The 13310-nt window shown below is 37.5% G+C and overlaps 1 protein-coding gene across 8 annotated transcripts in view; it reads right to left on the bottom strand.

The window, feature by feature from the left end:
• Positions 1–13310, bottom strand: part of TBCD (tubulin folding cofactor D) — a 261333-nt gene that overhangs the window by 110993 nt on the left and 137030 nt on the right. For all 8 annotated transcript variants that reach the window (XM_073311985.1, XM_073311984.1, XM_073311991.1 and 5 more), the window contains exons 18-19: positions 7350–7435; positions 1508–1588 (exon numbers count right to left, since the gene is read on the bottom strand). In XM_073311985.1, coding sequence (XP_073168086.1) covers positions 1508–1588; positions 7350–7435 — 167 coding nt within the window. The remainder of the gene's footprint in view (positions 1–1507; positions 1589–7349; positions 7436–13310) is intronic.

Genomic DNA, 13310 nt, shown 5'->3' with positions numbered 1-13310 from the left:
TTATCTAACAGAAGTTTCTTATTAGTCTACTTCTAACATTTCTTGATTCTGCAACACTTACAACATAGTGAAATTACAACAGAAAGGACAAACTTGTGAATTCTGAGAGTCCTACACAGACACATGTATGAACAAACATTTAAACAATGTGAACTTAAACAAAACCGTGACTAAGACAATAAGTCTCACAAAGAAATGAATGGGTGCTTTGTTTTTCCCCTTCATTTCTCCATGACAAAATGAGAGATTTTAAGGAGAACCCTGTTTAGAATTCCTGGAGGTAAATTACCATTAAAAAATGTTTCTGATAGTTAATTCAAATATCCAATCCAGTTGAGAGTTGTCATGTAAAAAAGCACAGCTACAGTGTATGACTGTATTTCCACACCACAAATAAAGACACCACTCAATGTTATGGAATATGGCATTTCCCAAACACTAGTGGCCCAAACCAGGCAGCCTGCAGTTAGCTCTTGGCTACATGAATAAAAACTTACTGCTGAAAGAGACAAAGGGAGAGGAAAAGCAAAACAAATATGGATGGTAGCACTTCAGGGCTCATCCCATATCTGCCAGGAACATCATCATGAGCAATAAAAATAGTTTATAGTACTGTTTCATCACATCTGTGTTATACATACACATTTCAATCTTCATGCAACAGTGAATATAACTACATTTATCTTCACATATTAAGTCTACTTAATTAACAATAATTATATGGCGATGATGTTTACACTCAGATATACTACGTAATGTATTAAATAATGATGTGTTTTATTCACCTCCTAAAACTAGGTTTAAATGTCACGAAAACTAAAAACATGTTTTAAGTGGGGAGGTACCCAGATCCAACAGTGGGGAGATACCCACATCCACCTCTCTGCTATTGAAAAAAAATCAGAAGTGTTGGAATAATTTCATTATGTCCATGCAATCCATGATGTCATTACAGAGGGGCCAAATTTCAGTGCTGTTGTGACTCCATGAGTAAGTGCGAGTGCTTTTCATGCCACACTAGAAAGTTTAGAGGCCCCTCCCCACATTGAGAACCACTGATGTAAGCCATTGCCTGCCCAATCAAATACATTAGCAATTCTAAAATGTTAACATTTCTTTTTTTAAATGTTATCATTCATGGAAAAAAGTTATTACAAATTTCCAAGATTAAAAAGGAGCACAAATCTGTTAATACTTTTAAAAACGGTTTTCAGAGGGGCCTGTTTTATTAAAAAATAATTACCATATTATGATTTTTAGACGTTCTAAGGAATATGATTCAGTCCCTTAGTCCCTGATTCAGGAAAATATAACTAGCATTTGTAAGCCCCAGCACAATGGAATCTGATCCTGATCGAGGCTTCTAGTTCCTACCATCGTACAGATAAGAACAAATAGACAACTACCACCCTCTCCCTTTAAAGAAAGATAACTGAAGAGTTCCGAAAAGTAAAATTTACAGAATTTTTGACTTCCAAATAATATAAGTTTCATGTTTGAAACATACCCATCCCAATGGTTGATCTTCATGTTAACCAGGTGGTCAATCATTGATTGTGTATATTCAGGAAAACTAGCAATGTACACACTGAAAAAGAAATAAGTACATCCATATATATAAAAGAATACAGAATGTATATCAGTTTGAATTTTGGCACATACAGTAGAACCTCAGAGTTATGAACACCTCAGGAATGGAGGTTGTTCGTAACTCAAATATTCATAACTGAACAAAATGCTATGGTTGTTCTTTCAAAAGTTTACAATTTGAACACTGACTTAAATGCTGCTTTTAACCATCTTCATTTAAATTAAACAAGCACAGAAACAGTTTCCTCACCTTGCCAATTAAAAAAACAAACAAACATTCTTTTTATTTTTTTTAGCACAGTGCTGTATGGTACTGGTGCTACCTCATGGCGTATTTCCAGTTCCAATTGAGGTGTGTGGTTGACTGGTCAGTTGGTAACTCTGGTGTTCGTAACTCTGAGGTTCTACTATACTGCTTTAAAGATTTTGTCCCCATTGCTTTTAATGCAATAACAAAAAAACCTTCAAAAATATACTACCCGTTTGTCTATTAAAAGGGGTACATAAAAACATGATATTCCATATTATGTAACATTCATTATGTTAATATTTACAATATTTTTCTTAACTATTTTGAGATCAGTGAACACCATTGCATACATATATAAAGAATTATATGATCAATAAATACTAGTAAAAATAAACTGCTTATAGATTTTACTGTTTAAATCCAATGATTAATACATTCTACATTTTTATAATTATTTTCAAGATTAGATTGGGGAAAAGTGCTTTTTTTTTTTTTAATACAGTAATATTATACTATATTGGCATAGTGTGTGCATCATCCCCCTCTAGTGCTGGTGTACATGGAGGACAGTCTATTACTATGAGTTACTCCATTAGCTCAAGTGACAGATCTGTGCAGTGGATCTAAAGGTCCTAACTCTACTGCTGACCCACATAGTGTTAAAAAAGCAAACTGAAAACACGAACTCCATCATGTGGCATCATGTTGACACCCACATACCTCCACACCTCTTCAGGTCTGTCCACCTCCACATTCCCGTTCCACTGGTTTCAGTTCTAGTCCTTTGCCCAGTCAATTCCAGTTCCCCAAGCTCCTCGTCTGATTGATCTCAGTCCCCCCCACCCTACCTACGGACTCCCATTCTCCAATCCCTATTCCCCTACCTGGATACCAGTATCCTGGCCCAGCCATTTCCAACCTCCTATTGCCCAGTCCCACTCTCCCTGACCAGCCAGGCCCCATCTCCTTGTTTAGGCCATCTCAGTCTCCTTGCCTAGCCAGTCTCAGACTCCCATATATCCCAACTCCCAGTTCAGATACCCAGATCCGGCATGACCTGCATTTCACAGTTGCAATTGCTCACTCCTGGGCTGGAACACACCCAGTGCTGACAGAATGTTTGGGGAATTAGCTGCTAAAATCTACTGAGTACATATGAGCTGTGATTTTGTAAAGGCTTATTAACTTGGCCACATTTGGGCAGATTTTCACTGGAATGGCAAAAAGTACATCTCTGATACAAAGCCCCACCCCGCCCCACCCCCAGCCAAATTTTAAATGCCTGCTCTAAAACATAGGTACATCAGAGCTTCTTAAAGACAAAGTCACCAGATTTTTTTTATATGGACAAAACACTGTTTTTCATTGTTCTCAGAAATGGCTGAAGCATTACTACTGAAATTTAAAAAAGAAAAAGAAAAAGAAAAAGAAAAAAGTCAGCCTGAGGTAGACATTCAGCAAAGAAAATTTTAGCCCAATATAAGAAACTAAAACCTGGGTTTTTATTGGAAGTATTGGGCAACTTTAATAATATGCAGGGCTACCAGTCCATCTAATAATAATGTGGCAATAGCCATACAACTTTTTATATATAATATTGTACCTCTGAAATATGCCTTCATTAATGAAAACAGTCAAATGCAGAAAATTATTTCTATCAGTTCAAAGGTATAGAACAATAAACATCCAGAGTCAGAACTTTATTAATGTTATGATTGCTCAAAGGAAGCAATGTACAGACTTTTACATCTACACACAGTCCCTTTATAGTTAATGGGAATTTATGCAGGCATAAGAGTCATGTGACAGACCTCTGAAGGGCTGAGATTCTAAATCAAAACTATGGACTCTGTACACCATGTTACTGCTTTTTAAAACTACCTAAGAAATTATACCTAAGCAATCAAGGAGAGAGGCCCTGTCAGAGAGGTCCATTCTTCCATCCATCATGTAATGGTGCATATTTTCTGTATAGACAATTAAATATATACCTATCCCCTTGTGCTTTGATGCCATTCACACAAAGAATTAAGGAAGTAATGAAGTATTGACCCAATTAATTACAGCTCAGATGGCACACACACTTCAGGATGACACACACACTTCAAGAACAAAATCTCGATTAAGAATAGTGAATATGGTTTCAAGGAATCACACTTCAGTAACTAAGTGAAATTCCTCTTAAAGTGATCAGTGAAGCAGAAATTAAGGAAAGAAAAGAGCAGCCATAGGATCTAGAGTGAGCTGGGAAATACTTTGTTATCTGCTTTGTAATCAGGCAAAATAAAGCAGGACTTTTTAATTTAGAATATTTTTGCCCTTAAGCAAACGAAACATTTTTATCATGTATGCTTAACACCACACTGAAAGTTACAATGAAAAAGAGAGCTGAACCAGAGAGCATGGAAGAAAAGACAACAGCATAGGCATCAACAAAATAATGCAAAAAGTGAAGAGAAACAAACTTCTCACTACCCCGAAGCCAGAAAAATCTACTACTTCTTTTAAGGCTGTGTACATTTTTAAAGTAATAGGCCATATGCTCTGCGGGTGCAAATTGGCGCAGTTAAACAGACTTCAGAGAATATGACCAATTGCATTTCCCTAGTTTGGTTTGGTTGAAGATTGCTTATATCCCCCAACTAGCCTATGTGTAGAAAAAGGATGTGGAGTAGGGAAAGGAAAGAGAAGGGATAAGGTGGGAATTATGGACAAATACAAAGAAGGATCAGTTAAATGAAAACAAAACAAAACAAAACACTATATAGCTCAAGCAAAGGGAATAGGATCATAATAAGATAACTAGAAAACATTAAACCTGTCGTTCTGCTTTGTGGGAATTAAAAAGCAGGTATGTGTACAGTGTGCGCCATTTCCCCATTTGTTGTCCTGGCATTTGGTCTGTACCTCTATACTGTCTGAGTGGGCACGACGCCCCACATTGTTATATCTGTTATATTTTAAAATGCATAATTCCTTGTATGATGTGTGCAACAGCCATTCTTTTTCACCTCTCCTTACTGAGATGGAACAGAAGACTGAAACAGAGAGGGGGGAAATACAGGATGGCCAAAACTGCAACATGCTTCTGATTTTAAGATGGCACTCCACATAGTGCAACAATAAAGAGAAGTGTAGTCACAGAGATAAGGGAATATTTAAATCATTACACTGCTAGCTGAGTAGGTTCAAGTCAAGATATAGAGCACATAGCAGAACACCACATCCTGAAGCAAACTCAAAAAAAAAAAAAGCTCAATATAAAGAAGTTAATCGTCTACACTGCAACGTAAGACTGTGCTTGAGCCCAGGCTGAAGCACAGTCCCCCTTGCATCTACACTGCAACTGCACTAACCCAGGGCTTGGACCCAGGGTCCCAGGACCTTGCAGGGCTGGAAGGTCCAAACTTGAGTTAAGTATGGCTTGGACCCAGGATGTAGGGTCCAAGCCATACTGCTTTGCAGTGTAGATGCAGCCCCACTTGACTCGAATCCCGGAAGTCAGCCAGAAAAATCCCACAATTCCATGGGACAAGTTCCTTAGTCCTCTCTATCCCAAAAATCTGCCGTCCACTTTTCTGAAAATGAAAGACACGCTCACTTTGCGAAAGGCAGCAGCTCCGGGCAGCATTAACCTATTCTCTTCTGATCACCAATCCACAAGCACACTATCATAGAGCCTCCTGGGTTTGAAATGGAGAGCGAACTGACCAAATCTTTTGCTAAGCAAGTTGCTTCAAATTTCCTGTAACATCAGGACAGGCAGCAAAGTTTTCCCACAGTGCACCACGGTCCTAGGACTAGAGTTGCCACATTTGGGGACTGGGGGAAAAGGGGATGAGGCGCTAGAGAATCTGGCATATGGTTACTATAACTCAGGTTTGTGTATTGCAGCATGGATGCCAGAGCCCTAGGTTCAAGTACAGGTTAGAAAAGTCTTAATGTAGGGTTAAAATACAATGTAGACGCACAACCCCAGGGCTCCCTAACATGGATCAGCTGACTCAAGTCCACTAACCCTGGGCTTACACTGCAGTGTAGACATACCCTGAATCTTGCTAAGCTCTTGGTCTTGATACCTTCTGGCAGTGAGTTCCACAAATTAACTTTGTATTGGGAAATTAATATTTCCTTGTATCAGTTTTAAATGTGTTTTCTGTTTCACTGAATGTTCCCTTACTCTTGTATTAGAACAGTAATAGGAGACCCTCTCTAATCCATCTCCTCTCTAAACTAAACAGTCCTGGTCTTTCAATCTCACTTCACAAGGAAGTCTCTGTTGTACCAGTCATTTTTATCACCTGACTTTGAAACCTCTCTATTTCCATGCTAGCAGTTTTTTACACGGGTTAAAAGAATTGAACGTAGTATTTCAGCTAAAGTCACACCATTGATTTACAACAGCATTTTAATTATTTAAATATCAGCGGGGTAGCCGTGTTAGCCTGTATCCACAAAAACAATGAGGAGTCCGGTGGCACCTTAAAGATGAACAAATTTATTTGGACATAGGCTTTCGTGGGTAAAAAATATCTCTCCACGCATCTGAAGAACTGGGTTTTTTACCCACAAAAGTTGATGCCCAAATAAATTTGTTAGTCTTTAAGGTGCCACCGGGCTCCTAATTATTTAAATATTATTCACCGTCCAATTCTTTAAACAGCCTACTCTACAACATTCTGTTTGCTTTTTCAACTACTGCTGCACATTGAGTTAAGATTTTCAATGAGCTGTCCACCGTGATGCCCTGGTCTCTGTCATTAGTGTTTACAGTTAATATAGAAATTATGGTTTGTCTATATGGCAAGCTACTGCACAGCATGCCAGCATGTGAATCTAGAGTACCAGCTTGCTGCACAGTAACGTCCTATGTGGACACTTCTACAGCACAGTGAAAGTCTCGTAATGCAACTTAGAGTACTATGCTTTGAAGTAGTAGCATACTAAGCCACAGTCCGGGACTTTCACTGCACTACAGCAGTGTCCACACAGGACACTACTACACAAGAAGCTGGTGCATTGTAGATTAACATGCCTGGCTTCCTCACAGTAACTTTCCATGTAGACAAGACCTCAGTAATGAAACTAATAGTTCAAATTACTCCTTTCAATGGGCATTACCTTGCATATGTCAGCAATGAATTTGTTCTCCCATCATGCCGCCCGTGCACCTAGTTGTGTTAGGTTCCCTCTAAGTCCCTCACAGTCTTCTCCATTCTTGACTAACCTAAATAATTTTGGGTCACCTGCAAATTTTACCACTTTGCTTGTTACCCCCTTTTACTGATAACACTGAAGTTAACAATGAAGAACATCAGACCTAGTTTAGAACCTTGGGCCAACTCACTCAAACTTTTGCCATGTTCTGAACATAATCTGTGTTCACAGATAGGAATAAGAAAAATAAGTTTCCTGTTTATTAAAAAAGATAATATGATAAGGTAATATAACATAATATAAGGTAATAAAGCTCTGTTAAGTGTAGGGAAACTAATGCATGGGAACTTACCTTATATTAAGGAAACAATTAACTCTGTTACCAACAGCAAAATAATCAGCTGCAGTCAAAATGTCAATGCCATGTGGAAAAGTCCCCTATCAATATTAAGAGAAGAAAAAAAATGACGACTGATCAAATTTTGTATTAATGGTCAACAACAGTTGAAAATATCACCTATACTAACAGGCACCACCTATACACACTAACTCCTGATTTTGTGGAAAGTATATCTATACAAGAGAGATATCTGATGTGCTGAACAGTTGACTCCACTTAAAAGAGGATGGCCAAGAGACAGAGTAAACAATAGCAGGCAGTAAGTTTAGTAATGTTAAAGTATCATTTGAAATGATTAATTTAAAATGTTTTTAAAATATATTTTGGTGTGGGTCCTCAAGTTTGGATTTTTCTAGTTCATTGCCATGTTCCTTAAAAGTGCCATAATACAACTAAGGATACGTGGCCAATTTCAATGGAAGCCATGTGTGTATCCGAAGTCAGAATAGAGCCCTAATTGTTTGTAGATTCACTTTGAAGGTGAAGGGGCGACACAAGTATTTGGATTCATAATGTTTGTTTTCTTTGTTTTGTTACTCATCTTTTTCACACCATGTGTATCTATCTAGACCTATACCTCTAGCTACACTCAGAATGATATAGACACTGTACCAAGATGCCCACCACTTTATAATTTAAAATTTCTCCCCTAAACAACACTGTATATATCATATTTATCTACTTTCCCTGAAATAGGTTTATCATCTTAATCTTGGCCTGTAATGGCATCCAATTTATCCATCACTGACCAACCAAGTATTTCAGACACCACTTCCATTTGGCCTTGGAGGAGTTTCCTTGCCACAAAAGTCACTCCCTTTGCCACCTGCATTCATTATGATTTGCTCTCATGGTAGCCTCTTCTAGCTTACAGATTACAGATTATTACAGATTATTTCTGTCCATCAGAGACCGTTTCTGTTTTCAGGATACAGTAAACGTCTTAATAGTAAATTATAGTGGAAAAGCTAACAGCATTACTTATTGTGGACCTACCTATTAACACTGCTATAAGAAATAAAGTCCCTCTATCTTCATATTGTATAAACTTCATGTGTCAAGAATGTGATAAACTTTTTACAAGACAACACATCATTCTTAAGATACCACCCAAAATGATTCTATTACAGCAAATTAATTAACTTGAGATGTGATCTAGGTCTCATGGCTAAGATAACACAGTGGAGAAAATATCATACAGTGACACAGAGCAGTGATATCACACAGATGAAGCATAACTTCTTAGGATTTCTATCAAACCAAAAATGCCATAGTTTTACTAAATATAATCTATATCAATCAGGGTGCACTGTAAATACATTCATATCAGAATGTGTTTGTGCTGAAATTATTTTTAGAAAAACAGTAGGATTGGAATATCCAATAACACAGGAAGTTTCTTAAACACCTTCATCTCTGTAAAAGGATTTATTTTTTAAAAAATCAAAGGTGGTATTAGAAATTAGGAACAATGAGCTCAATGCTAAGAGGCACTGATTGCCTTGACAACAAACTAAACACCCTCAATTCCTGTGTCATCAGTTGGAATTGAGGGAACTGCTTATCAGAGTCATGCCTAAATCCACAAAGCTAATTAACTATACTTTCCATTGTAATGAAGTGGTCACAGAGGCAGTGAGCATTATTAGAGAGAGTAGATATTTACATTTAAGACAAATTTCATTATAAACGAGAGCTTTTCCTTCAATTACTTGTTCCACACTAGCAATATTGTTACCATTACAGAAAATAATGTTGTATAAATCTTGTATATACAGACATATAAGCAGAATCAGGTTTTCAGGTCATATGAAAGGAACAACACCCAGTAGAGACTGTGTAGGAGAGGACAGGTAGAAAGAAAATCACCACATATAAAAAAAAAAAGTAAGTTATTTACTAGTCTCCAATTATATATATATTTCATGATGTGTTTATCCATTAACTAAAGAAAGTTTTCATAAAACCCAATTTTTCAACAAATTTAATTCCATAGTAGCAATCACACTTCTGATTGTGCTATGCAAATGTATTATTGCTTTTTTCAGAAGACACTCGTAACATATGATTATGCATGCAGTCATCAGCTGTAAATTCACTGCCAGTCATGTCTAATAGCTCATACATAGCTCAGATTTTCAGAATTTTGATTGGCTGACCGGGATTTCATTTAGTATAATGGTATGATACAAAGTTATATTTCCTGATGGAGGAGACAGCATGGCCTACTCACCCTATAATTAAGGGCAAACGTAAACTAGCCAATAACCAAACATACTACACCCAGTTACAAAAGGGATAGGTCACATGATATGTAAACAATGAGTGCTGTGCAGGAGTAGAGGTTCTGGGAAATCTGGACAATTTCTTTGCTTTACATCCCTTCTCCATTGGGGCTACAGGAATGCAAAATAATCTAGAAAGTGTCCATTGTGTCAAAGGATTTTTTAAAAGTGCACTTCAATATTAAAATTAATTTTGTTAAAAAAAGTGCCTCTACTTTGATTTATTCTTAGATATATTCTGGGACTTTTTAAAGAAAAAACCTTTCACCTACATGGAATCTTCAAATCCACCCTAACAGTGAACAGCAACATATTTGCTGTAGCACACACACATACACTTCTCTTACCTCCAGGATAGGAGGCATTACAGAGCTGAAGAAGTCAGGAACAAGAAAGCAACAAAACTGCACTTTTCTTCTCCTCATCTAATTACTAAAAGTATTAAGTGCTTTGGATGGAGAAAAAGTACTTTACTTCCCACCTACGCAGAAAAAGGATGTCTGTTGCATCATATTATAAAGAGATATAATGGGTGTATCTGATGGTTTGAAGTAGCCATTCTCCTAGGCAGCAAGAAATGGTTCACTACTCCTCCCACAGGAACAAGGTGAGTCATGGATATTGTTCCATTCCACTGTCAGGTTCTGTGCCCTGCTAATTTACAATTTCATCGTAGATCCCTCCAGAAAATGCCAGAACGTATCCAGTATCTGTTGTCTATCTGTGCATTAGCTAAATCTGTAATGAGTTCAAATGTAGACCATATGTATCAACATATGCCTGGCAATGAAATTTTTTGGCAATAGATTAATTTGGGATTGAACCTTTTTGACTGATCTATAAACAACCCTACAAATCTTTCATTGAATGAAAAGGTGTAGCCAAATATTCATTCAATTAGCTCACATCTTTAAAAACCAAAGAAACAATGCTAAGATGCAACAGGAACTTATTTTCTGGATGTGGCATACATGTAAGATGCATAAACTCTCACAGTAAAAACTGAAACTGGTTTAGTAAATTTAGTACTGGGGACATGAAAGTGTCAGATAGCGTAAGCTTGTGTGTAGTTGTCTTGACCTCCCTAGTAAAAGGGTGAAATAAAGTCAATATTTTCAAAAAGGAGCATAAATGAATACTTAACCCACAGGCCATTCTACAACAAATTGCTTGGATGTCTGGTTCTATCTGTTCAGCCTAAGTCTGTTATAATGTATTGAAAACATCTAGATCTGATAGAGAATATCCTGAAATCTTGATATTATGGATAAGACAAAAATAATTTTAGCCATTTATACAAATCACTTCCATTATGAAATAAGTATGCATAATCAAAACTATCATCTCACCAAGACAAGTATTTTCTTAGCTTCAGGTGTTGACAGTTCATACACTTTTTTTTTTTTTTTTAAAGCCGCATAGTCATCCAAAGTTCATTGGAATTGCCTCGACACTTTTGAGAAGTCATTTAAACAAATCTGACCTATTAATGTATATCCAGTACTTTTCAGCAGGGCTGGCTTAAAAACTACAGCATCATTGGGCTGCATCCCACCTGATATAAGCTGAAATCATGGGGAGGTGTTTTATTGCTTTATCCAGTACCACATGACATGGAGGCAGTGTGAACTGCTCTGCAATGACTAGACGCTCTGGAGAATCAAGGAAATCATGATGTCCTCTTTACCTCAGCCCTAGTTGGGCCACCATCACAGAAGAAGCCCTCCCTTGAAGCTTTCCTCCACTATTATCCTAACTTCATCTTGAAACACACATCAGTTCTGGACACATTCCTTATTGCCCACCTCCCATCACTAGGGGAGTGAACACCCAGCTCGTGTGACAGAGAATTTGGGGCAGCTCGAGTACAGAAAGCCTAACACTGAAAACTGACCTTAGAATAGGGGCCTTTTGAATAAGAACATAAGAATGGCCATACTAGGTTAGATCAGCAATTGATCTAGCCCAGTATCCTGTCCTCCAACAGTAGCCCATGTCAGATGGGTTTGCAGCCCTGACCATCTTGGCTAATAGTCACTGATGAACATATCCATGTGAAGTTCTTCTTCACACAGCACACAGTCAACCTGTGGAACTCCTTGCCTGAGGAGGTTGTGAAGGCCAGGACTATAATAGGGTTTAAAAGAGAACTAGATAAATGCATGGAGGTTAAGTCCATTAGTGGCTATTAGCCAGGATGGGTAAGGCTAGGTGTCCCTAGCCGCTGTTTGTCAGAGGGTGGAGATGGATGGCAGGAGAGAGATCACTTATGAAATTATCTATTTCTTTATTGAACCTAGTTATACACACACATATTTATATCACAACATCCCTTGGCAACGAGTTCCACAGGTTGACTATGAGTTGTGTGAAGAAGTACTTCCTTATGTTTGTTTTAAACCTGCTGCTGCCTATTAATTTAATTGGGTGACTCCTGGTTCTTGTGTTATGTGAAGGAGAAATAAGACTTCCTTATTCACTTTCTCCACACCATTCATGATTTTACAGACTTCTATCATATCCCCCTTTAATTATCTCTTTCCTAAGCTGAATAGTCCCAGTCTTTTTAAATCTTTCCTCATATGGAAGCTGCTCCATACCCCTAATTATTTTGTTGCTCCTCTCTCTACTTTTTTCAATTCTAATATAACTTTTTTGAAAAGGGGTGACCAGAACTGCATACAGTAGAATAGGTGTAATATGGTTTTATGCAGTGGCATTATGGCATTTTCTGTCTTATCATCTATTCCTTTCCTAATGGTTCCTAACATCACCTTTTTTTTTTTCTTTTTTCTTTTTTTTTTTTTTTTTTTATTACCGCTGCACAATGACCAGCCTTTTCAGGGAACTATCTAAAATGACTCCAAGATCTCTTTCTTGAGTGGTAGCAGTAATTTTAGAATCTATCATTTTTTATGTAGAGTTGGGATTATGTTTTCCAAAGTGCATTACTTAGTATTTATCAACACTGAATTCAATCTACCATTTCATTGCCCAGTCACCCAGAATTTTAAGATCCTTTTGCAACCCTTTGCAGTCAGCTTTGGACTTAACTATTTTGAATAATTCTGTACCGCCTGTAAACTTTATCACATTACTGTTTGCCCCCTCCCACTTTTAAAAGTCCTGGGCCCATTGCCCCCTGCCCCTCATCCCTGCTTCTGATTAAACCCAATGAAGGCAAGATGAGACCATCATTAGCTCCATGTTGCTTTGACCTTAATACAGCAGCTAACACATACCCAGTACAGTATCACATTTACACACACTATAAGGCCTTTTCACACTGCCAAAGTGGCATAAAAGAATCTTAGTAAAAATGAGAATCAAGATAACACCATGCAATGAGGAAATACCATACCAATGAACACCACAAATAACCTTTTAACAAGATACTGGAAATGTGCTATGGTGAGAATGCATAGTGCCAGGAGTATATTGGCACTACAAAATAATTTAAAATCAGGTTTTTAAGCTTCTGCGCTTCTTTACCTACATGACATCACTAACACCTATATTAGTGTATGAAACACAGCTCCCTGCTCTGCTGTATATGTCAGTGATCTCAGCTCTTAGAGGAGAGAAAAACATCATGAGGGCCTGAACACAGATTCCTGCAGATAAGAAG

This window comes from Lepidochelys kempii, chromosome 14, assembly GCF_965140265.1.
Source record: "Lepidochelys kempii isolate rLepKem1 chromosome 14, rLepKem1.hap2, whole genome shotgun sequence".
NCBI lineage: Eukaryota > Metazoa > Chordata > Testudines > Cheloniidae > Lepidochelys > Lepidochelys kempii.
The sequence above is the reverse complement of the archived record's forward strand: the minus strand, read 5'-3'. Positions and strand labels throughout refer to the sequence as shown.